We start from the raw sequence: 23,979 nt of genomic DNA on the forward strand, positions 1-23,979 counted from the left end.
ACTGGGCGTTGCTGCTGGAAGCATTTGCTGGGTGGACACGCATTCCTGTTTTCCTCTGTGTGATGATATTTCGTAGCTCTTGAGGCTGCTCGACACAGCCTCACGTCAGACTGAGCTCCTCTTATCTCTGGAGCCCACGCTGGTTGGTTTGGGTTTGTGTTTTGGGTTTTTTTTCCATAATCTCCATTTCAAAAGGCAGCTGTGAGGATGACTAAATGCTGCCTGTTAGATGTGAGAAGGCGGCCAAGCAAGACCGGTTTGCATCTGCCACTGTGAAATTGTCCCTCAGATGTTGACACAAAGGTTTGTTCTTTCTAGCAGGTAAGGTTCTGGCTCCAGGTAGATAATTGTCTGGAGGAATAACACTTGTGACTTGTCCTTTTTTCCTTGGAGGTGATTAGATTACATCTGGAAATTCTGTTTCTAGTACAGTAAGTATCATCTGTGAACTTTTGTAGTAGTCTGGATCTTGTTTAAGACTGGAATGAAGTGAAATGGTTTGAATAAGTATGTAGCTCGATAAAGGAAGGATGCACTCCCAGAGAAGCAGACAGTTTAAGCAGAATAGATGTGGAATTCATATTAATTTCTCTAGTCTGACTTCCAGCTTCAGTATTAAAGCCGCAGCACTTGGAGCTTCGCAGCTGCTGTGCAGGTTGGAAATGCCACTTTATCCAGGAGGATCAAGCTGCATTTCCTCCCTGTTTGCTCCTGTGCAAGAGCAGCTTTCTTTTTGAACTTTGCAGGGTAGGAAGCCTCTGAGGTGAATGCATTTCTGAGACATGGCTAAGCCATGCTGTGCCTTTTACACTAACTACCTGAGGATAACGAGTAGCAGAATCGAACACTGTTCAAGAACTAGACACCCAGCCAAAGGGCTGCATACAACCTGTCCTAATAAGCAGCGTGTGCCTTTTACCCTATTCACTAGGGTGAGGGAAGAAACAAAGGGAAGGCTGATGCTTGCTGGAGGTTTGCCTGAGGCTTTGCCATCAGGTGAGTGCTATATCTGTAATTAAAACCGCTCTGCTTTTGTCACCTAACGAGCTTTTCTCCATGCAGCTGCATCAGGGTCAGCTTCCAAGAACCCCGAGCTCTGCCGTTGGTGTCCCTGCCCCGTTCCTGGTCCCAGCCACACAGGAATCTGTTGGACGCAGCTCTGAGCTGGATTTTGTGGTCAGGACTCCGTTGACACCACGTTCAGGCTGCTTTCTCCGAATCAGTAGGAGCTGGGGCGTCAGAGCAATACTTTACCAGTATGGAAGGTCTCAAACCTACGCGAGGGGTTGGGGCAATTGAATTATTTCCTTCCCTGTTTCTCTAGGCTATTAAATGCTAAGTAATTCCTGATGCAAAGGAGAGGAATTTAGTATTTTGGGGGAACAAAGTACAATCTGTGCTAATGAGAACAAGCCTTGCACCGGGGCAGTCACAGGCTGGTTTGTCTCACAGCCGCTGCACCAGCATCGCTGCAGCCCGTCCCTTTTTCCCCGTAAGATGTTGTTGAGCATCCCTAGCACCTGATTCCGGCTCGTACGTTTTGCCCGTTGCCTGGCTATGCCATGCACGGTTTGTTCTTTACCTCACTGAGCCATGCAGAGCAGGAATCGCAGCACCAGGTTCATCAGAAACGTTGAACCTGGATCTTGCCTGCTGTAGTGTCTGAAATGGGGCACAGCTCGAAGCCTCGGGCCCTGTGCTGTTCTCCTGGGGCTGCTCCTGCCTTCTCCAGCACAGATGACTTGAAGTATGTCTGTGAAGCTCCTTTATCTCACCAGAGAAACTGTTAACAAGCCATGGGGGGGCAGAAGCTGTCCAGGGCCTATTTTCTAACATATGGGAACGGACTCCTGGTTAAAATTCATGTATGTTAATTAGGCATAGCTTTGTCTTGCATCCTTATCAGCCGTGCTGATGGGGAGGCCAGCAGAGAATAAGCAGCCTGTTCCCAGTTCAGCCTGCCCTTTACGTTTTGCTGCTGTGGAGCTCTGCATTGACAGGGCCCACTCAGGTTATGCTGGTGGTGTTGGAATAAATGTGTAATTGCTGTTTGCTTCACAGCGATTGTGGAGCCTGCAGACTGAAGCAAAGGGGAGAGGTTTGTGGACCGTAGGGGGTAATTAAGCATCAAAGTAAAAATATTACTCAATAGTTAAAAGCCCTTTGCGAGTGGCAATATTGGATTTTGATGTAGGATTCTGCTGCTTCTCAAAGGGAGTTTTTGGTCTTTAAGAGAACTAAACAGCCGACGTTCTCCTGGAATGTGGTGCAGCACATCTGTATCTAAAACGTTTGTGGTGCCTCTGATGTTTTCCTCCTTTCTATACCAGACCTTTCCTGCATAAGGGGGTGAGACTGAGCCATATTGTCCCTCCTCTTTTCCCTTTTTGTCCCTGTCCCTTGCTCAGAACTCTTTAACATGCAAAAGTCTGAGTCCGCCACAGCTGCTGATATTGGAAACACCTGCGTGGTGTGGGCGTCAGGACTGATGGGCTGGAGGAGTCCAAGTGCTGGAGATCCCAGCTGGGTTCGTTTAGCCTGGAGAAGGCTAAAGCAGGAGGGGGTGGGGGTATAATTAAGAACCCCCTTTAACACAGCTGCAAAATTAGGGCGGTTTTTACTCCAACCTGAACACACAGGATGATGCCAGCACGTGGTCATTTCCACCTCCACATCCCGAGATGTGGGCTCCTCAGGAGAGGAGGTGACTTTTCTGTGGGTGCTTCAAATGTGGAATGGCGTTCCTTGGAATTCTGTGAGGTTGTATTTTGATAGCTGACCTTCTAATAGAGCCGATGAGCAGCAATGACTGCATGCGTGGCTTTTTGCTGGAGCAGTTTACTCTTCAAAATCCTCCCTCTGCATTTGGATCCATACACAAAGAGTTATTTCCTTGCAGATCTGAAGCCGTTTGTAAGAGAGCAGCTTATTCACGGATGCAATTAGACCGCTTGTCTGCCTCATTACTAGAGTTAATGGTAAATCAAAGAAAGATTCAGTGTGTTCCTATAATTATTCTTGGTCATTTGCTGGATTGTTTTCTGGTTTGGCTTTGATTTTGCTGATATCGTGGATAAAAACCTTGTGCACGATCTAGAATGATCCATCTTGGTAGAAAATGCCCATGAATTCACCTGGTTCCAGGACAGATGACGCGAGCTGAGGCGGAGCACTGAAGGTAAGAGCTTTGTCCTCCTCTCCTTGTGTTGTGTGGCTCTTCTTTAGACGTATATTCTGCTGTGCTAATCAGCGATAATAAATATTCACCTCTGCATTGATAGTGTGTTTTGAGAAGCACACCTTGCAATGCAGCAAAGGTAGTGAGATATATTGATTAGTATTATGGCTCATAGAATAGTTTGGGTTGAAGGGACCTTCCCAGCACCCCCTGCCATGACAGGGACATCTTCACCAGCTCAGGGTGCTCAGAGCCCCGTCCAGCCTGGCCTGGGATGTCTCCAATGGGTTGAGGAGGAGACCACGCAGCGATGCTCCGCGTCACACACCCCTCGAGAAAGCAATTTCAATATCCTCGCTGCCTTTCCGTTCCTCATCGCAGGGTGAGTGACACTAATGGGAAACACTCGTGGATCCACGTGGAGCGTCGCCGCTGCTCCACGGGCCGGGGCCGTTCCACGCTCGCTCTCCGTGGGCGTCTGGCTTGTCGAGCAATGAGCTCGGAGTGCAGTGAGAAATGCCAATGAAACACAAACCGGGAGATTGACAGGGAGGAAATGTCACGGCCGGGCTGTGTGATGGACACCAAATGCGTGGGTACCAGGGTTTGCGTGGGTGCCACCCTGTGGAATAGGATTTGTTTGTCTGTCTTTGGATGGAGAGGAAAGTCCCACCAGAGAGGATATGGGGTTGTGTGCTGCTGGGTACACACGCCATTAATGTCCTGTTGGGTCTGATCCAAAAATTCTGGACAAAAAGGAGTATTTTTAGTCTGGGAACAACATTCCTACCTGGAAACATGGGAAACTGGGGCTCTGGGGTTTCTCTGCCGCTCGTGATCTGAGCTGGGAGCAGTTTCGGGTTTGCTGTCAGCACCGAGTCCCAGCACAGATTGATCGTCTGCGAAAAGACTCTTGTTAAATGTGTTCAACGCAAATATTTACTCAACAGAATAGATCATGCAAAGTCACCTCAAAATACCATCTTTTTCCCGAAAGATATTAAATAAGCATCGCTAGCAGCCACAGGATCCAGGAGGAAACGGAAACTCCCCTGTCTTAATTGCTTGGTTCCGTTCCAAAGGCAGCTAATGGAAATGTACGGACTGTTTCCATATATGTATCTTATCTAGCGCTTCTCCTTTCTCCTCCCTGCAGAACAACAGCTTGCACGTTCATGTGCTGAGTTCTGGTGCGGGCGCAGCACTAAATAATCAGATTGATCCTCAGCTGAAACGCTTCCAAAACTGCTGGCGCAACCATCTGATTTCTTCATCGGAGCCTTGTCACAACAAAATGGGTGAAAAAGGGACTTTGCTCTTTGTCATTTTGAGCCTGGGGCTGGTGCGTTGGGTGTTTTTTCCCAGATTCGCATGATTTGACCATCGCTTCCTCCGCTGTCTCAACCCATAAGAAAAATGGGTTTTGCCGGAAATCGGAGCGCGTGTGACTCCCAAGGGCTCCTCCCTGCGAATGCTTTGATTTCAAGGCACACAGGCCCATCTCTCATTGAGATACCCCTGCAGTTAACTGAACATTACATCTTTGAGGAGTTCACCCCATTCCTGCAGATTAGTGTGAGAAAAGAGGGAGAGAGATGGGTAAATCTGAGAAAATCAACCCCGTGAAGGTGGGAAGGGAGAGGAGCTCATGGAGAAAAGGGGGGCAGAGGAATTGAAGTTAAGGTGACGTTTTTCACCTTTGCACGATTATAGTGTTTGTTTCGGGGCAGCTCCCACGTCCTCCTGCCCTGAGTTTGCTGTGTGAGGTGTCACATCTGCCCAGTGGGAAATGATGGTCCTGGAGCTCCTGGTCTGCAGGGCCTGGGGATGGAGGGAGGAGAATGGAGAAAAACTGGACAAATTTACAATGCGTAGGAGCTCCTGGTATCAGATCCCATCTGCGGAGATCGTCCTGCCACTGAGGGACCTAAAACTGCCCCGATGTCATACCCGGCTGGATTTTAACACATCTAAGCCAGACTCTTTCTAATGGTGATGGAGTTGCAAGGCTGAGCTTGAGAGAGCAGGAATCAACCTGTCTATGCCAGAAAGGACCAGAAAAGCAGGTTTGGGAATGGCTCAATAGATAACTTGCCTGGGGACAATGCAGAAGGAGGAATTTTGACTTGGTAGGCGGTATCCCGAAGAGAAAGAAGCAGAATGATCTCATGTTTCTGCTCCGTACCTGGTGGCATCTCTGCAGAACGGACACTTGTCATGTTCAATTGCACCAATCCTGATCTGCTTGGTCGCTGGACACTCTCCTTGGAGAAATAGTCCCCTAAGTATCGCGGTGTCGGGCGCTGGATCCACCTGGGAGACCCAGGCTGGACACGAGGAGGAGAATTTACACGGTGAGGGTGGTGAGACCCTGGCACAGGTTGCCCAGAGAGGTGGGTGGAGAAGATCATGGAGTCCAAGTGTCACCGCAACCCATGTCCCTGAGAACATCATCTCCAGGGATGGTGACTCCACCACTGCCCTGGGCAGCCTGTTAGTGCCCGTTTATCGAGCAAATATGCCCCGGATCCAGAGCCGGGCTGCTCGCCCCGAGCTCGGAGGGACCAGCAGCATCCTGCGTTGTGTGAGCTGCGGTTGCTGCCGGCCCCGCCGCCACCCAGCCCCGAGTCCTTCCTGCCTCGTGCTTTTGATCTATAAAGCTCCGCTTGTCAGCAGCGACCCGGCCACGTCTCCGTGCATTTCCAGGATGCTCGGGGAGCCCTTCAGGAATGTCAGTTTGCATTTGGGCCTGAGCCTTGTTAACCTTGACCCCCAGCGGCCTGAGCTCAGACTGTTGGATCAGGCGCAGACAACCTGCAGGTGCTCCGCGGTGATTCAGGATGGCTCGGGAGGTTGTTCAAGGCAGGTGTTTCAGCTCCAAAATGAATACATGCAGCTAAGCCCTCTGCTTTTTTCTCTCAAGTGTGTGCGTGAGTGTATTTCAAGAGCTAGAGAGATACATCAGGACACAAATAGGAGTTAGGCAGCAATACATTTGGAGAGGCTGCCTGCTCTGGCTATTAAAAACGAACAGACTCAAGCACTGTGCATTTTCCAATTACGTTTATTTGTTTTCCGTAGCCCACTGACACAGCTGGATCTGGCAATGGAGCAGATTCATTTTTTCCCCTTAAAGTGTCTATGTGACATCAAGTCAAGGATAACACTGTAGTCGAAGGCATTCAGAGAGGGCAGCAGCAGCAGAAGCGATGAGAGGTGTTGGGAGGAGGCTGCAGAGCAGGGCAGGGAGCACCTTCCCTCCCCAGACGGGGCGCAGAGACGCGTATCACCGTTTCGGTTCTCTGTACCGGACAAACACAGCACCATGCAACACAATCCGCAGCTGGAAATGGGTGGAGAGCAGGGTACGCAGTGGCTGCAGCCTGCTTGCTCAGGAGCGGCGTTCCCGGGAAGCGCGGCTGCCCGTGGCAGGAGCAACCGCACGGCGACGCGGGCTGAGCAGCTGGGACACGAGGTCCCGGGTGGCGTTTGCTTGCTGGAGGGGACCACAATTCTCAGGATGCATCTATGGAACAGACCTCTCCCTCGGAGCCAGATCCACTCTGCTGCGTTTCAAATGGAGTTCGAGGATCTAAAACGCTGCGTAAAGAGCCACCTACGTGTGTTTTGTTTGCAGATGGACTGCCGTGGTGTCTCGATATGGTAAGGTTCCTTCCCTCCCAGCGATTTGCTGTCCAGCCAAGCTGAAGGCAGCACCACCTCACACATGGTTTCTCTTCTAAAGGAAGATTAGAAGAACACCTTCTCTGCTGACAGCAATTCCACCCCCCGCTCCAAGCCATGGGGACAGGGGGGTGACACACACACCAGTCACAGACCTTCCAGCACCTGAATGCTCCTCTGCCCAGTGGTTCCCTCACCCCAAGCAATCCGCACAGCAGCAACCAAGCCAGAAGTCTCCACGGTGGGGGGACGACTCGTGCACCCCGGTTTGCAGCCGGGACCTTTGCTCAGCCCTAGAGGCCGAGGGAAAGGCTTTGGGAAGGCGGGCTGGCTCCTGCAGCCAGCGCCGTGCCCCCGTCTCCGCCAGTTACTGTACAAAATGGACAACACGCACACGTTATTTACAGCCCGCTCTTTTTTCACATGATGGAGCAGCTCTTGGCTCGGTCTTTCCTGATCTCTGTGTCGTTCAGCAAGTCCGTCCTGCCGGGCATCTGTGACGCCCGCTTCAGTCCCCGCTTGGAGTTGCTGCGCTTCAAGTTCTTGTGCACCCTGTTGACCGAGGCGAGCGTGGTCACGTGGAACACGTCCCGCACGCTGTTCTCCGAGACCTTGGAGGAGCACTCTGCGTACGCCACCGCCCCGATCTGCCGCGCCAGCGCGCTGCCCTGCGGTCACAGAATCACAGAGTCACAGAGCGTCAGGGTTGAAGGGACCTCAGAGCTCATCCAGTGCAGTCCCCCCATGGAGCAGGAACACCCAGCTGAGGTTCCACAGGAAGGGGTCCAGGCGGGTTTGAATGTCTGCAGAGAAGGAGACTCCACAACCTCCCTGGGCAGCCTGGGCCAGGCTCTGACACCCTCACCAGGAACAAGTTGCTTCTCATCTCTAAGTGGAACCTCCTGTGTTCCAGTTTGCACCCATTGCCCCTTGTCCTGTCACTGGTTGTCACCCAGAAGAGCCTGGCTCCATCCTCCTGACACTGCCCCTTTCCATATTGATCCCCAGGAATGAGTCCCCCCTCAGTCTCCTCTTCTCCAGCTCCAGAGCCCCAGCTCCCTCAGCCTTTCCTCACACGGCAGATGCTCCACTCCCTTCAGCATCTTGGTGGCTGCGCTGGACTCTCTGCAGCAGTTCCCTGTCCTTCTGGAGCTGAGGGGCCACAACTGGACACAATATTCCAGGTGTGGTCTCCCCAGGGCAGAGCAGAGGGGCAGGAGAACCTCTCTGACCTACTGACCACCCCCTTCTAACCCACCCCAGGTACCATTGGCTTCCTGGCCACAAGGGCCCAGTGCTGGCTCATGGTCACCCCGCTGTCCCCAGGACCCCCAGGTCCCTTTCCCCTACACTGCTCTCTAATAGGTCATTCCCCAGCTTACACTGGAACCTGGGGTTGTCCCAGAGAGAGCAGGGGGGAAAGGGGAGAAAATTAGGAGCACAACGGTCTGCAAGAGGATCCTTTAATGTCACCACCAGCCCTGTCTGTCAGAGCACCGTGGCACAGCTCGGCCACAATATCTGCTCCTCACCTCTGTAAATAAAGTGCAAACAACTGTGAGAGCACCAAACATGATGGTGGCCTCGCGAGCTACTGCGTGAGGGACCCCAAATCGCTTTCACAACTGATGCGGTGTCACGCCTGCAGCTGGGGGCCTGGACACCCCTCTCATCATCCGGGACCCGTTCTGTATAAACCATGAGCCAAGGTCAAACCGGCTTCAGACCAAGACCTGCTGAGATTCAAAAGGCCCCCGCTTCACCTCCCTGCGCCCCACGGACACAGCAGCTCCCACAGACCTGCTCGTGCGTCACGGGGATGAGGCGCTGCTTGGAGAGCTCCCGGAGCGTGTTTAAGTCCGTCCGCATGTCCAGCTTGCAGCCGACCAGGACAATCTTCGCGTTGGGGCAGAACTCCTGGGTTTCTCCTTGCCACTGAGGAGGAGACAAGAGGGAGAAGGTGCTCGTGTGTACGAGATGCTTCAAGATGCCCGTCCGCATCAAGTTAACTTGGGCACCAAGGGGGTCCAGGTTGGAACAAGGGTAATCACAGGGTGTCAGTTCCTCGCTCCCAACCCCTTTCCAACCAGGCCAAGAGCCCTCGGACATGGAGGGAAGGACAGGAGAGTTGTGCCACTATTTCCTACCAGAGAACATCATACAGCCAAACACCTCCATAGAATCATAGAGTAATTTTGGTTGGAAAAGCCTCTCAAGATCCTCGAGTCCAACCATCAACCCAACCCTGGCACCAACCCATGTCCCTGAGAACCTCACACGGGGCTCTCTGGTCTATGGAGAGAGGTGGGACCCTCTTCTCCCATCACCGACACCTCAGGGAGCCTGAGATTTGCTGTGCTATCCAGACTTGTCAGAGCAAAAGCACCACCCCACAAAACCCTGCCTTGCACGCCATGAAGAGCTGCTTGTTGGCATTTGCTCAGATGGCTCCTTCCCTTCAGCCGCACACGCTGCACGGGCAGCCCGGGCATCGGCAGGGCAGCAATAACAAAGATTTCCTCTGCTGAATTAGCATTTTTGCCTGAGGCTTGAACAGGGAGGGTTATTTTCCTTATTTGCCTGCTGTCAAAAGCTAAAACCCATTTCAACTTCATGGTGTCTTAAGAATTTTCCTCACCTCCATGGGCTGCGAGCCTGCACCAAAGGAAACAAGGCATCTACTCAGAGGCACTTAAGAAATCCCCTGTGATTTGGGGTTTATTTTAAGTCACCGTATCAAAAAAACATTCCCTAACAGTACTCGCAGCATCTGCGAAGCTGCACGGAGAAGACTGAGCAGCGCGGTCTCACTTGAACAGTGTGTGGAGAAACATAACTAAATCCCAGCCCCATCTAATTATTGGTGGGTTTGCATCTCATTAAGGTATAAGCAATTTGCCTGCATTATTATTCTGCTGACTCCCAAGCTGAGCAGGGAATTCTTTCAGTCCACATGAAACCCTCCTCCCTCCACCCGGCACGTTCGGATCTGCCTTGGGAACAAACACTGAGCCATTGACCACGTTCTCTGAAGGGTCTTTGTCCCCTCACCAGGACACTTCTGAGACACAGACCCACTTCTCAGCCCCCCCAGCAGCTGAGTAAGAGGCACTTGCTTCAGCACATTTGGCAAGATGTGGAGGGGCCAAGAGGGCAGCCGGCACAATGGGACTTGTTCAGACAGTGGCCGGTGCTGCCCCGGCAGCCTGGGGCTCGCTGGGGAGAACAGCGACAGGAATCACTGTTCTGTAGTGGCTTTTCACGCCTCGCTGTCTCAGAGAGCTTCACAAACGAGGCGACAGCCAAGGCTGCGCTGGGACAGCCTGCAGCTGGCAGCGAGCTCTGCAGCCTGGCTGCACGGCGGGGAGAGCACGACCAGCCCCACCTGAGCATGACCAGCCCCACCTGAGCACGACCAGCCCCATCTGAGCGTGACCAGCCCCACCTGAGCACGACCATCCTCACCTGAGCATGACCAGCCCCACCTGAGCACGACCAGCCCCACCTGAGCACGACCAGCCCCACCTGAGCACGACCAGCCCCATCTGAGCATGACCATCCTCACCTGAGCATGACCAGCCCCACCTGAGCACGACCATCGTCACCTGAGCACGACCAGCCCCACCTGAGCACGACCATCCTCACCTGAGCACGACCATCCTCACCTGAGCATGACCAGCCCCATCTGAGCACGACCAGCCCCACCTGAGCACGACCATCCTCACCTGAGCATGACCAGCCCCATCTGAGCATGACCAGCCCCATGTGAGCACGACCAGCCCCACCTGAGCACGACCAGCCCCATCAGAGCATGACCAGCCCCATGTGAGCACGACCAGCCCCACCTGAGCACGACCATCCTCACCTGAGCACGACCATCCTCACCTGAGCATGACCAGCCCCATCTGAGCACGACCATCCTCACCTGAGCACGACCAGCCCCATCTGAGCACGACCAGCCCCATCTGAGCGTGACCAGCCCCATCTGAGCATGAACATCCTCACCTGAGCACGACCAGCCCCATCTGAGCATGAACATCCTCACCTGAGCACCACCATCCCCATCTGAGCGCCACCATCCCCATCCGAGCACAACCATCCCCATCTAAGCACAACCATCCACATCTGAACATGACCATCGTCATCTGAGTACCACCATCCCCATCTGAGCACAACCACCCTCACCTGAGTATGACCATCCTCACCTGAGCACCCAGCCCTATCTGAGCATGACCACGCTCACCTGAGCACCACCATCCTCACCTGAGTACACATACTCCAGCCAAGGCTTGGCCACAGGGCCAGAGCTTTGAGCCCTAAGAGAGCAGGGACTCCCACGCAGCTCAGAGGACCCGTCTCGCCACCGGGCACTCACCTTCTTGAGCACACTGTCCAGGGTCTCCGGGCGGCTGATGTCAAAGCAGATGAGCACAGCGTCCGAGTCCGGGTAGGCCAAGGGGCGGACGTTATCGTAGTACGCCGAGCCTGCGGAGAGGAGCGGGAGGAGACCGGTGAGCACAAAGTGCCATCCCACCCACCATTCAATCGCCAAATGGGAAAACTGGGACCCCCCAGCCCTCTCCTTAATTCCAGCAAGAACCTGAGAGATCACCACATGCTGCAAACCGCTCCATAGAGATGAAGGACGCCAACCCAAGCTTTTGACCAACACCATCAGGTTCAGCAGTTTGCTCTGCACAGGATTGGGTTCCTTTTGTTTCGACGCAGAAGCCAGAGGTTTTGTCCTTGTGCTCTTGCATTGCAGCGTGGAAATAAATACAGGTTTTGCATCTCTCCCCCTCCCTAATCAGCATCTGGCAAGAGGTGGTGGGGCTATGCTGGCTCGTGGCAGAGGGAGCTCGGAAGGGCTGTGATACCACAGAGCAGCACGTTCCGCTCTATGTCCCATTATTTTTCATGCAGTTGCTGTTAATGCTGGAAAGGTGTGGCTGAGAGAGCCAGGGAATGCTGCTGCTATTTTTCATCCTCTCTTGCTATCTTGATATGGGAGAGATGCCTTTTGCTCCGGAATTGTGCTGGGAAAAGCCAGACGGATCCTTTTGGGTACATAAGAGATGTGACAGGATCTGGTGAACAAGCTCTAGGTTGGAGGGGATGATTCTGCATTCTGCAGGGTTTCTGGATGAGCAGGCACAGAGCCCGGGCCAAATTCTGCACAGCTTCTGCCGCACACGCGTGCATGCACACACACACCTTCTGTGCAAAATTCGGGTATTAAACTCATTGTCCCACGATGGTTTTTTATTTGAGGTGCATTCCATGTGCAATCGTAGATGCCTCAGTGAACAGTAATGGAGCAATCAGCTCGTCGCTACTTAAAAACACCGTTCTGGTTTTATATTTGGCTTAAACTTCCTGGAGGGATGAGAAGCAGATGTTTGTTTATGAAAAGGGGAAGCAGAGACACCAGAGTCCTTGTTGAATTTGCCTTCTCCGAAAGGATCGGCCACCCCGAGGCCAAGGAAACCGGACGCGTTTCCTGCCCCGGCCCCTCGGGACACCCGGCCCCGGCTCTTTCCCAGCCGGCGGAGGGTGGGGGACACGGCCAGGGTGTCGGGTGGCTCCTCGATAACTTCAGCACCTGATGAATTATGGGTGACAGTGGCTCATGTTTCCGGGAGGATGGGAACCTGCCTGGGATGAGCGTGAGAGAACAGGCTGATCCTCCAAAGAGCTCTGGTCTGCATGGGGCTCACGAGTGACGTGAAGCAGAGAGGGGACACAGACCCCCCAACACACACCAATTGCTTTGCAAACACCCCAGATTCCTCTGCAAGTCTCACCCAGGAGAGCAGACACGGCCATGACCACTTCTTCCTCAGCCCAGAGCCCACTGGGGCTGAGATGCGTCCCCAAGTGCTCCAGACACCAGTCACCCACCCTCCTCTTGACACCAGCTCACAGCAAGACCCCAAGGGCAGCCCCCACTGGGACCTTCGCGTGGAGCACACGCAGCCCCCACCACTCTCAGGCCCCCCCAGGATTCGATGTGCATTTGGATTTGCAGCAAAATCATCTCTGGATATCTCCAGCTCGTACAGACAGCAAAGGCACCTGCACCCCCTGGTCCCACCAGTGAGACAAATCACAGCCCAGGCCTCTGTCCCTGCAAAATCACCGGGAAGAGATGCAGCTGGGATCCAGCACGGAGCCCGATCTCTGCAGAGCTCAGCTCTTCCTAGAGGGAAAGTCACGTTCCCTGCATGGAAAGGAGCCATTCCCTGCGGTGCCTTGGCCAGCGCTGCGGACAGGGGACACAGGCTGGCACACGAGGGAGCCAGGGCCACCCCGTGTCCCAGGCGTGGAGATTTCTGACCTCGCTTCAGGCTCAAAAGCTGCTCCAGTTCACGCCTGGCAGAGCTGGTGCCACCGAATCGCTCCCCACCATGCTCCAGCAGCCCGGCGAGGTGACCCAGTGACCACTGAGGACGAGGCCACGTTCAAAGGCAGCGCTGAGCTCACTGAGCTCCCCTTTGAACTGAGTTTTGAGCCTTGTGCCTGGTGGGGATTTCACAGAATCCCAGGGTGGTTGGGTTGCAGGGACCCCTGCAGATCCCCAGCCCCACCTGCTCGCACAGGATCACAGAGCAGATCACACAGGATCACAGAGCAGATCACACAGGGTCACAGAGCAGATCACACAGGGTCACAGAGCAGATCACACAGGTCGGTCCAGGCAGGTTTGATGTCTCCAGAGTTTCCTGGATGGGATGTGAGGTCCAACACCCATCTGCATGTTTGGGTTTGGGTCCCTTCTCTCAGCCGTGCTCTCTCCCCCATGCACATAAGGTCATCTCCTTCCAGACAAGGGCGCCCCGGCACACACCAGAGGAAACGGTTCCCACACACATCCTCTCCCTGCAGCTCCTCAGCTTTACATAAAGACTGCAGATAAATCTGCCCCCTCCCAGCCCAGGAATGCTCCTTTTGTAGAGGTGGGTTTGGCTCCATTCAGCACAGACATTGCCACAGCAAACTGTATCATAGCAACCTGCTGCTCCCTTCCGCAGCCAGCGTCTCCAGCATCTCCGGGAGAGCTCCAGCCCCTCCATCCCGCAGAGCCACCATCGTCCCCACCAAACCACCATTGTCCCCGCAGAGCCACCATCGTCCCCACCGAACCACTGTTGTCCCCACCACAGTGCCCTGGGGCCACAGGAGCAAAGTGCCCCGTGCTGGCAGGAGGAGGTGAGGTAAGGGATGCACTAGGTCAGGATCCTCATTTTCTTAACAAGATCAGAATTGCCTTTGTATCCATGAACTTTCTGCTCCAACTCCAAAGCGCAGGAGCAGCCCCCGGCACCTTCGCTGTGAGTTCAGCTCCGCAGCTGCTCTGGCAGTGGGTAGAATCACAGCATAGTTTGGGCTGAAGGGACCTTAAAGCTCCCCCAGTTCCCCCCTGCCATGACAGGGACATCTTCACCAGCTCAGGGTGCTCAGAGCCCCGTCCAGCCTGGCCTGGGATGTCTCCAGGGATGGTTCATCCACCACCTCTCTGGGTACCAGCCAGCACAGAAGCTTCTGTCCCCATCCCTGGAGAGCGATGGAGCCGATGGGGAGAGCTCCCAACTCAGGTAACCTCCAGCTTTCTTTGGAGATGTCTCTACTGAATCAGGAAATTCTGTTTGGCCAATTACTCTTTGCATCTCCTACTTTCTCATTGAGTACAACAGCTAAAGAAAAACCCCAAACACAAAAAGGCCTCAATTCCCTCAACTCCAGGTCCTCGGTTTGATTGATTCTGAGCACTCAGCACCTTTCAGACACTCCAGGAATACACCCTGGAGACCCCAAGTCTGGCACTTCCAAACACATCCACCCCCAAGGCTTGTGTGGCTGCAGACCCGGCCTTCCCTCCCTGCGTGAGTCACCCTCCGCTTGGCACCCAGGTTCGCCAGAAACAGGACCCATGTGCAGCTGTTCACCATTAAAGAGAAGATGGGAGCAAGCCAAAAACCAGCTTAAAAATAAAACCCACGTGGTTGTGTCTGAAATGCTGGGGTGGATACAGCCCTGAGTAGCTCCTCTCATCAGTTGGCAGCCCCCCCATGGCACCGTGACTCAGAGATGCCGCTCCGGGGCATCTGAAATGTGCTGTTTCATCTATACCAACACAGCGTTCATCTTCATTTGTTCCTTATTAGCTGTTATGAGAGATAACGAGCCCCCTCGCACGGGCACCCTCCACCCAACAACAGCACGTTGCAAACCAGGAAGGCAAATCTGCATGCAGGGCCAGGATCTGCTCTGCGTGGGGCTCCCGCGGCCCCCGCCAGCTCCGGCTGGAACACAGACCAGCGCTGCCAAGCCCTCAATTTCTCAGCACCGCGCTCGTCTCGGAGGGATCGCGCTGTAAACTGTCCCCGCAGACCCAGCAACGCTGCGGCACATGCTGCTTTCTGCAGGGACAGCCAAGAACATCCTTCACGGAATGACGCAGAAATTCATCCCGGCTTTCTAGAGCGCTGCAGCGACAAGAGGAGCTTCGGGTTCCCTCCCCGCACAGCGGTGCCAGGCGAAAAGTGGCCTTTGGAGACTACAGAGGGTGTTTCCTTTGCTAGACACATCCCAGCGTCGCTTCGGCCGGAGGACAAACCTATCAGAGCAGGACCAAGGTGCGGCTGCCTCAGCATCCCCTCCCCATGCACAGCAAGAACCTGGTACCAGCATCAGACACACGGACACTGTCCCCTCTGCTGCTGTGGGACCAAATCACCCCTCACTGAGCTTCACCCACCCTCCAGCGCTTCCCAAAGTGGGGCTAAAACCCTTTGGAGCTGCTGCGCACCAGCACACCCTTCCTGAGCTCAACCAGACCTTTCTGGAGCTGAATTCCCAGCTCCAAGAGGCTTTTTGTTGCAGAGAAATTTATCTGAGCGACCGCCCTGTGTGCAGAGGGACGGTTCTGATGCTCTCAGTCGTACGGTTTAGTTTTAGGTCACCCTGCGAGGAGCAGGGAGTTGGACTTGATGATCCTTATGAGTCCCTTCCAACTTGTGATGTTCTCCAATTCTCTGAGCCCCCTTCTTGCCTCGCCAAGCTGGGCAGGGGTCCCTCTGAGCAGCTGGACCTGGTGTGGGAGGAGGATGCTCATCTTCAATCACCACTGGCTTTCCCCACACCAGCGCTCCAGACCCCGTTAATATTACATGAGGTGCCAGGGAATGTAATGGCTTTCATGATTAGTTGTTCCATCTGCCAGGGCCGATGATGATGAAGGTGTTAATAATAATAATAATATATTTTATTTATATCGCACCTTTAAGATTGAAAATGAAATCTCAGTCCAATTCACAGACGTGCTGCTCCCGCGTTGGACTGTGGGGATGCAGAGAGATGGGGATGGAATAAGGTGGGTGCCCCCCACCCCAGCCCCAAATCCCGGAGCCCCAGCTCCAGGGTAAGGCTGTGAACAGGCTCTGCCAATGCAGGCAGCTATTAGCATGAAAAAGGCAGAAATTCCCCGTTACAGCCCGGCTATTGTCTGCTCCCAGGGCCCTGCAAGGGGAAAGGATAAAAATGCTGGATTGAAAACCTGGCCCTGCATGAAAAGGCAGAAGTGGCAGCTGTCCCAGCCCCCCGGTGCAGGGGCCAGGCCGGTCCCCATGGTGAGCCCGCAAACATCCCAGCTGGTGGCTGAGCCATCCAGGGCGCTCCAGAGCTGCCGTTTCCTCTGCAGATGCGACCAGAGGGCACCGAGTCACCCTCAAAAAAGGGAAATCAGCTCAGAGAAACAATGGCAGAGGAATTCGGCCTCAGGGAACACTGAGGAGCAGCAGTTAAACAGCCCCAAAGGTCATGCCCAGTCCCTTTATCCCACTGGGGACAGACAAGGGAGGACTGGGCTTTCTGGGGGTGCGTCCTGCTCACACAACCCCCAAGACATCTCTCGATAGCAATAGTGGTGTGGTATGTCTGGCACAGGACGGAGCAGAACATGCAAATGCTCTCCTTGTTCCCTGTATCATTAGTGCTGATGGGCCCTATGAACAGGAGACCGGGAATTTAGGTATTGCACCCTCCCAGAGCTGCACATCAGGGAGACGCTGATCTGAACCATCACAAGTTCAGAGCCCAACTTCATCCTCCCCGCGTGAAATCGGACCCTCTCTCCTGAAAGAGAATCTGAGAATATTTTGTTGTTGGAAAATTGCTAAACTGCAGCAATATTCATCTGGAAAGTGCACGACTGAAACAACAGCTAATCAGCTCAGACAATTAACCTCTGCTCCCTAATTCTTACGATGCATGTACAAAAGTCAGTGAACAACTAACCAGCCCACATACGTTCCGACGGACACGACGAGGATGGAGGGAACGGTCTCTGCACGGGCTGACGTGGCATTTCTGGGCCCCACTCCAGGTCTTATTGCTGGAAACCTGTCCCTCGGGAGCAGGTTGTTCTGCTGGATTTACCAGCAGGAGAATCCCCAGCTCAGCAGGCACAGGGCGCTTCGGTCTCTCCCAGATCCCGCGCCCCGTCCCACATCTGCAGCTCATGGAGGAGCTCGCTCGCTGCAAACCCCACTCTGCAAACCATGGGGCAGCTCTGGAAGCTCCTCATAGACATCCCTGCTGACATCCCTGGGGAGCATCACCCCGTGGCTGGGATGGGAGGTCCAGGCTTCTCCCAAGGACGCTGGAAATCACGCCGGTGGCAGCTGACAGGGAGACAAACTGGAGGCAGAAGTCCCTTCCTGGCACTCTCGCCATGTCACAAGGGCAGCTGGCATTGCCACAACCTGCCCGTCACCCTCTCTACGGGCTACAACAAGGACTAGGAGTGGCACCGGATTCCCCTCCGGCCCTGGGGAACGCGTCCGAGGGCTGAACCAACACAATTTGCATTATGCAATGTTGCACATTTCAGGTTTGCTGTGCATAAGCAGCAGATCCTTCCCTGCCTGCTCGGCTACCAGATAAGGTTTCTCCCCACAGGGAAGGCTGGGCCTGTACACTTGTGAAGTTTAATTGAGTGGAGATTTTAATCTTCAGAAGCTGGGGCAAACAGAAGCTGCAGCCGTGTCCTCACCGCACGCACGGAGCCCGGGGCACACGCCAACCGGTTCCTTCGGAGCTCTTGCTCCCACAAAACCTCCCGCCATCCCCCACCAGCCATCCGGAGGGTTGGTAGCGCTGTTTGGTGGGGTGACAAGGCACCCTCGGCCCCACACTGGGTGGGGGCTATTAGAAAGGTATTGCAGGCAGCAGATGGGGGATGACTGTCCCGCTCCAGGGAGTTTCTGCAGGTTTATTGATGCAACTGCCTCAATAAGCAGCTTCCATTTGCCCTAAACGTGTGGCAAAGTGGCACCAGGAGGTGCCACAGAGCAGACAGATTGACAGAGGAATGGGGAAAGCAGGGCGCTGCTGTCCTTGTCCCCAGGAGAGAGTGGATCCCCCCGTGCTCCAGAACAGGGGTGTGCATCGCAGCGGGGACAAACCACCCCACGGAAAGCCCTGTCTTGCCTACAAGGTCGCAGCAGCCACTGAGCAGCACCATCCCTGCTCAGCATCCCTGGGGACATCCCGCAGGCCCATTGGGGACAGAGGACAGATGCTGCCACAGGACACGCGGCCCTCGCTGCGGGACAAGCGACCTCCATCCCCAAGCCACGCAGCATCGCAGCAACCCACACCATGCCCAGCCCAGCCAGACCATCCTCCTGGGGCTGGCATGTCACGGCATGTCACGGCATGTCACCTCCATCCTCCACCCACCCCACCATAAGCATTTCTGCTGCCGTTTCTGCCGCAGCTCCTGAAACTTCTGTCTGACTGGTTGCTGACCTGCCTGAGAATGTGACCCAGCTGCGCATATTTTTAGGCTTAACTACGTATTTGTGCTGAGGCAGAACACAAGTATGCTGGTTTCAGGCTCCCGGCCTTAACAGAGAGCATGGGAGGAGCTATTTTGGTCTGGAAAGGGCAGCTCCATGGGGTTTTTTGCTGCCTCAGAGCGCAAGTGGCATTGAACTCTTCCCAAGACAGAGCTTGCACTTTGGAAGGGGCGGCCATGGCAATCCCGGAGCCGCACGCTGGGAATCCGGGCACAGCCAGCTCAACATCCATGGAGATGCCGTGGTTAAACTCGGCCCCTTTCAGCCCTCTAATCTCATCAACATTCCTCGGTGGTTCCCCTGAAGAAGGATCTGTTATCGCAGCCTGGAGGTTCCCACACAGGCCGTACCAAGGCAGACTGTTTGCTGAGTACGGGCTAAGAGGGAGGCGGAGGGGGATTCGCAACTCACAATGTTATTCTTGTCTTGAAAGCACATCTGCTTCAGAGAGAGAAGCCCAGCAAAGGAGCAGCAGCCACACAACTCCCCGGCTGTGCACGGCAGCACAGAGGGGTGCAAAGATACATTGGGGTCAGTTTTGGGCCCCTCATGGCAAGAAAGGCCTTGAGGTGCTGGAGCGAGTGGAGAAAAGGGAACGGAGCTGGTGAGGGGCTGGAGCACAAGTGTGATGGGAGCGGCTGAGGGACCTGGGGGCTCAGCTGGAGAACAGGAGCTGAGGGGAGACCTTCTGATCTCTGAACTGCCTGAAAGGAGCTTGGAGCCAGGGGGGTCGGGCTCTGCTCCCCAGGAACAAGCGCCAGGAGCAGAGGAAACGGCCTCAAGTTGCACCAGGGGAGGCTGAGGTTGGATCTGGGGAACAATTTCTTCCCCAAAGGGCTGTGGGGCATTGGAACAGGCTGCCCAGGGCAGTGCTGGAGTCACCATCCCTGGAGGGCTGGACAGACGGAGACCTCTGAGCATCACAGTGCGACCTCCTAGACCCACGGAGAGCCCCTGATCCCACGGGGAACGCAGCCACCAGGCCGTGGTACCCGCGCTCCCTTCCACGACTCTGGAGCGCGGAAACGAAACTCGCCTACTCTTTGCAAAGCGATCGCAAACCCATCCGCCCTTTCTCCCCTTGGCCGCGAGGATGAAAGCTCTTCCCGACAGGTCTGGGAGGCACCCAGCCCTTTGGGAACAGCATTCCCAAGCAGCAGGCATCTCGTCGAACAGGAGTTTCCCCCTTGCCACAAGATACCGGCGCCACGCAGAGGAGTTCGTGTCTGTGCCGAGCGCCTTTGGCCAACAGGCAGCAAAGAAGGAACAGGAGCACGAGGGGCAGAAAAGCACCGTGTCCCTGGTAGGTAGATCTAAGGCACTTCAGGTGGTGTGGAGTCCTTGCATTTGCCCCGAGCAGCACAGATTTCATCCTCGTGCAGGACTCTCAGCGCTGGAAACTCTCCCGAGTCACCCTCCAGCCTCAGAAAAACTAATCGGTGGACAAAGGGTTAAAAGCCATTTAAAGGCAACCCGAGGTCCCAGTCCAACATCCCAGTCTGTACACCGATTATCCAGGATTTCTGGGCGGCCAGGTAGGCTGTGGTGGAGCTGGGTCACAATAATGGGAGCTTTCCAGGGAAACTGCTCTTACCCCAACATCCTTCGCTGGGTGGTGCTCAGCTGCACAGCTCCCGGACTCTTTCACAACTACTGGCTGGGAATTGAAAATAAAATGTAAAAAACCGATAGTCAGCTCCTCCGTCCAGGTCTCTCCTGGTTTCAGGAGGAGACCTTCAGTTCCAGCTACTTATCTAAGAGATGGTGAGTGCTTAAAATACAGAGGGTGATCTTGACAGGAGGAGGGGAGCAGCTCCCCAGCACCTCCCTTCCCACTCTTGGGCTGGAATTCATCATGACCAATAAACCCCTGCATGCGAAGCTGCTTAAAAGAGACAGGAGGCAGCGCAGAGACGCGGGGAAGCGCACCCCAGCGCCCGGCCTTCTGCAATTAGCGACCCTCAACCCCTTCAGCTCAGTTGGTTCAATTCACTCTTGTGCCAAACTTCTTTTTACCAAAGGTCCCATTCACAAGCGTCTCCGAAGGGCAGTGGAAATCCAACAGCAGCTGGCAGTCCGCAGCTAAAATATCAGTTTGATTACTAAGGAAAATTGCTGTGTGTTGCTTTGCAGGGCTGCTTGTTGAAGAACTTGCTCCTGTGTATTTCAAATCAAAGCTGCAACAGAAGGCAATTTATCTGGAAAACTACCTAGCAAACTCTATCTACAACACAGCTGTTAAAAAGGTCTTACGTTTTCCATAAGGAGAAGGGACAAAGAATCAAAGTCCGTTTCCTCGTGGCTATAGAGATAAACGCTAGACAAATGTATCTTTTCTTGAAAAGAGTAAAAGTGAACATGTGACAGCATCAGATGCAGATATCAGCGAGACACACACAGCTTTAAAGACGTTTTATCGTGTCCTTTTAACATCTGTAAGATCAAAGCCAAACATTCCGGAGGATTCCTAAAAAGTGCGTATCAAACGTGCTTCCGCATCCTCAGAGGTGAAGTTTTCACATCAAATTCAGATGCTCAGAGCAAAGCTGCTCAGTGCCTAAGAAAGATTCCCCACCCAAACGCTTTCCACAGGGTTTAGAACCCCCCAGCCAGGGGGTGATGGAGCTGCAGTGCAGCCTCAAACATATTTTACCTGGTCCAAGACTCAGTAAATCCACTCACTACTCTGGGCTGGTTTCACAGCTGTAGGTTGATGGATGTGAAATCACAGCACGGAATGTGAGTGTACAAGAGCAAAGAAATTCCCAGCTCATATTTTAATTGACTCTTGCCCTCGGACACTGAGAGGACTTCATTTGTCATAAGGACTCCAGAAATTATGAAGAGCCTCAGCAAGCCTGTGATGTAAGTACAAGGACAGAGCACCGTGTTCAGCTGCACCCTGTGCACACAGCAGGCCAGAAAGGTTGTCAGAAGGAAATGAAAAGGTGCGTATGACCTTTGCTGGATGCCAATATTTTTATGAGCTCTCACTCGCAATTCGCACCTCCACGGACAGACAGCACGGAGTTTGGGAAGGGTCTTGGTGTGCTGGGGGCAGCTGCGCCTGCAGCTTCAGGCAGAATCACAACTGAGGACGCCAAGAGGCAAAACCGAACCAAAAGAAGGAAACCACACGAAACCCAAAGCAAGCAACCCCAGAGGCTCTGTCGCAGAGTGATGAAAGGACAGCGCGTTCCCACAGCGCATTCCTCTCCAAGGTGAGGTCTCTGTTCTCAGGCTGCGCCTCACCTCTTCCCCGTTCTTCTGGGCCTCACCTCGCACCCCACAACTGGTTTGGTCGTTACTGGGCTGTGTCCCTGCACGGGCACGGATGGAGACGCTCGAACGCCAATGCAGCACCGAAAGGCAGCGTGGAGCTGCACCTGGGGACCACGCAGCCTGGGGGGACCAGAGGGGACCAGATTGCACCGAACAGGATGGGGGGGACCAAAAGGAACCAGATTGCACCTAATAGGCTTGGGGGGACCAGAGGGGATCGAACAGGATTGGGGTGACCAAAAGGAACCAGACTGCACCGAATAGACGGGGGGGGACCAAAGGCAACCAGACTGCACCGAACAGGAGGGAGGGGAGCAAAGAGGACCAGACTGCACCAAACACGATGGAAGGGAGCAAAGGGGACCAGACCGCACTGAACAAGATGGGGGGCACCAAAGGGGACCTGACAGCATCACACAGGCTGCAGGAGAGGGGACCCGATCGTACCGCACAGGCTTAGGGGGACCAGGAGGGAGCCGACCGCGCAGCGCGGCGACACCCGGCATCACCCCGGCGACACCCGGCATCACCCCGGGATGCTCGCAGGCTGCTGGATGGTGGGGGGGAGGCCGCTACTTCAGCCCCATCCGGCCCGGGCGAGACCCCCGACCGGAGAAACGAGCCCTGGCCCCGCCGCATCCCCCGCACATCGCCCCCGGGCTCACCTGAGGTGTCCCACATGTTGAGCTCCGTGCGCTGCTTGTCGATCTCGAAGCTGGCCGTGTAGTTCTCGAAAACGGTGGGCACGTAGCTCTAGAGGGGGGGACGGAGGGGAGAGGTGAGCCCAGCCCAGCCGAGCCGAGCCCAGCCCAGCCGAGCCGAGCTCAGCGGAGCCAACCCCGCCCGCCGCCCCCCGCCGCACCTCGGGGTAGCAGTCCTTGGCGAAGACGTGGAGCAGCGCCGTCTTGCCGCACTGCGTGTCCCCCACCACCACGATCTTACAGCGAGCCAGGTGTCCCTCCATGATGCGGGGCCGCGCCGGCCGCGCCGCCGCTTTACCGGGCCGGCCCCGGCCTGGCCGCGCCCCCGGCCCCGACGGCACCAACCAGGCGCGGAGCGGAGCCGGCGCTGGGCAGGGCCGAGCAGCTACGGCCGCCCCCGGCCGCGGCCCCGGGAGCCGCCCCCTCGGGGCGTCCCCACCGGCGGTTTGTCGCGACACCCCCGGACGCGGTGTGGGGCTCCGGAGCGCGGCTTCTCCCGGGACCCGGCACGGTCCCCCCCGGCCCGGCGTCTCCCACCGCATCGCGGCGGGAGGGTTCGGTCCGGAGCCCCGGGGCGACCGGAGCCCGCCCGCCTTCTGCCACCGGTACCGGGAGCTCGGCTCCCGACCCGCGGCAGCGCCAACGGCCCGCAGCGGCTGCCGGTCCCTGCCCGGTTCCCTGCGCGTTCCCACCGGGGCGTTCCAGCCCTGGCACCGCTAAAGGAGCGGGACTTGTTCCCATTAGGAATTTGGCAGAAATGGGAACGCCCAGCATTTTAGCCAGCTCTGCGCGTTTCGAGAATCCCGTATCTCCAATGTATGTGATCATATATAAGGAGAAAATTGTTGTCCCTGAGGGTGGTGAGAGCCTGGCCCAGGTTCCCAGAGAGGTGGTGGATGAACCATCCCTGGAGACATCCCAGGCCAGGCTGGATGGGGCTCTGAGCACCCTGAGCTGGTGAAGATGTCCCTGTCATGGCAGGGGGGGGCACTGGGGGAGCTGGGAAGGTCCCTTCAACCCAAACTATTCTATGATTCCATATCATATCAGTGAGGGCAGGGGACCCACCTTTTGTACAGGCTGCACCACCCCAGGTCTGTACTTCTCCAAGTACAGATGGTGCATCTATAAACGACAGGCAGTGATTTTAATTAGCAGAATTATTGAAAAAGGGAAGGTTTCCTTACTACTAATATTTCGCTGGCCATACTGCAGAAAGATTTACCGTAATGGCAAACTTACATTTGTCAGAGCCAAGCTGTCTGTCACAGAA

At 55.1% G+C, this 23,979-nt stretch overlaps 1 protein-coding gene and 1 long non-coding RNA gene across 2 annotated transcripts; one reads left to right on the plus strand and one right to left on the minus strand.

Moving 5' to 3' along the window:
- The first annotated feature begins 44 nt into the window (after positions 1-44).
- LOC139829614 (uncharacterized) lies at positions 45-1,350 on the plus strand. Its single transcript, XR_011742189.1, has 2 exons — positions 45-321; positions 1,063-1,350. It is a non-coding gene; the product is annotated as an uncharacterized lncRNA (long non-coding RNA).
- A 4,874-nt stretch (positions 1,351-6,224) lies between these two features.
- On the minus strand, positions 6,225-23,026 carry RND2 (Rho family GTPase 2). The gene is made up of 5 exons (XM_065855947.2): positions 22,868-23,026; positions 22,671-22,758; positions 11,238-11,347; positions 8,663-8,797; positions 6,225-7,530 (listed from the first exon to the last, which is right to left on the minus strand). The coding sequence occupies exons 1-5, from the start codon at positions 22,967-22,969 to the stop codon at positions 7,282-7,284; spliced, it is 684 nt and encodes a 227-aa protein (XP_065712019.1). The 5' UTR covers positions 22,970-23,026; the 3' UTR covers positions 6,225-7,281.
- Positions 23,027-23,979: the final 953 nt, after the last annotated feature.

This window comes from Patagioenas fasciata, chromosome 22 (genome assembly GCF_037038585.1).
Source record: "Patagioenas fasciata isolate bPatFas1 chromosome 22, bPatFas1.hap1, whole genome shotgun sequence".
In the NCBI taxonomy this organism is placed as follows: domain Eukaryota; kingdom Metazoa; phylum Chordata; class Aves; order Columbiformes; family Columbidae; genus Patagioenas; species Patagioenas fasciata.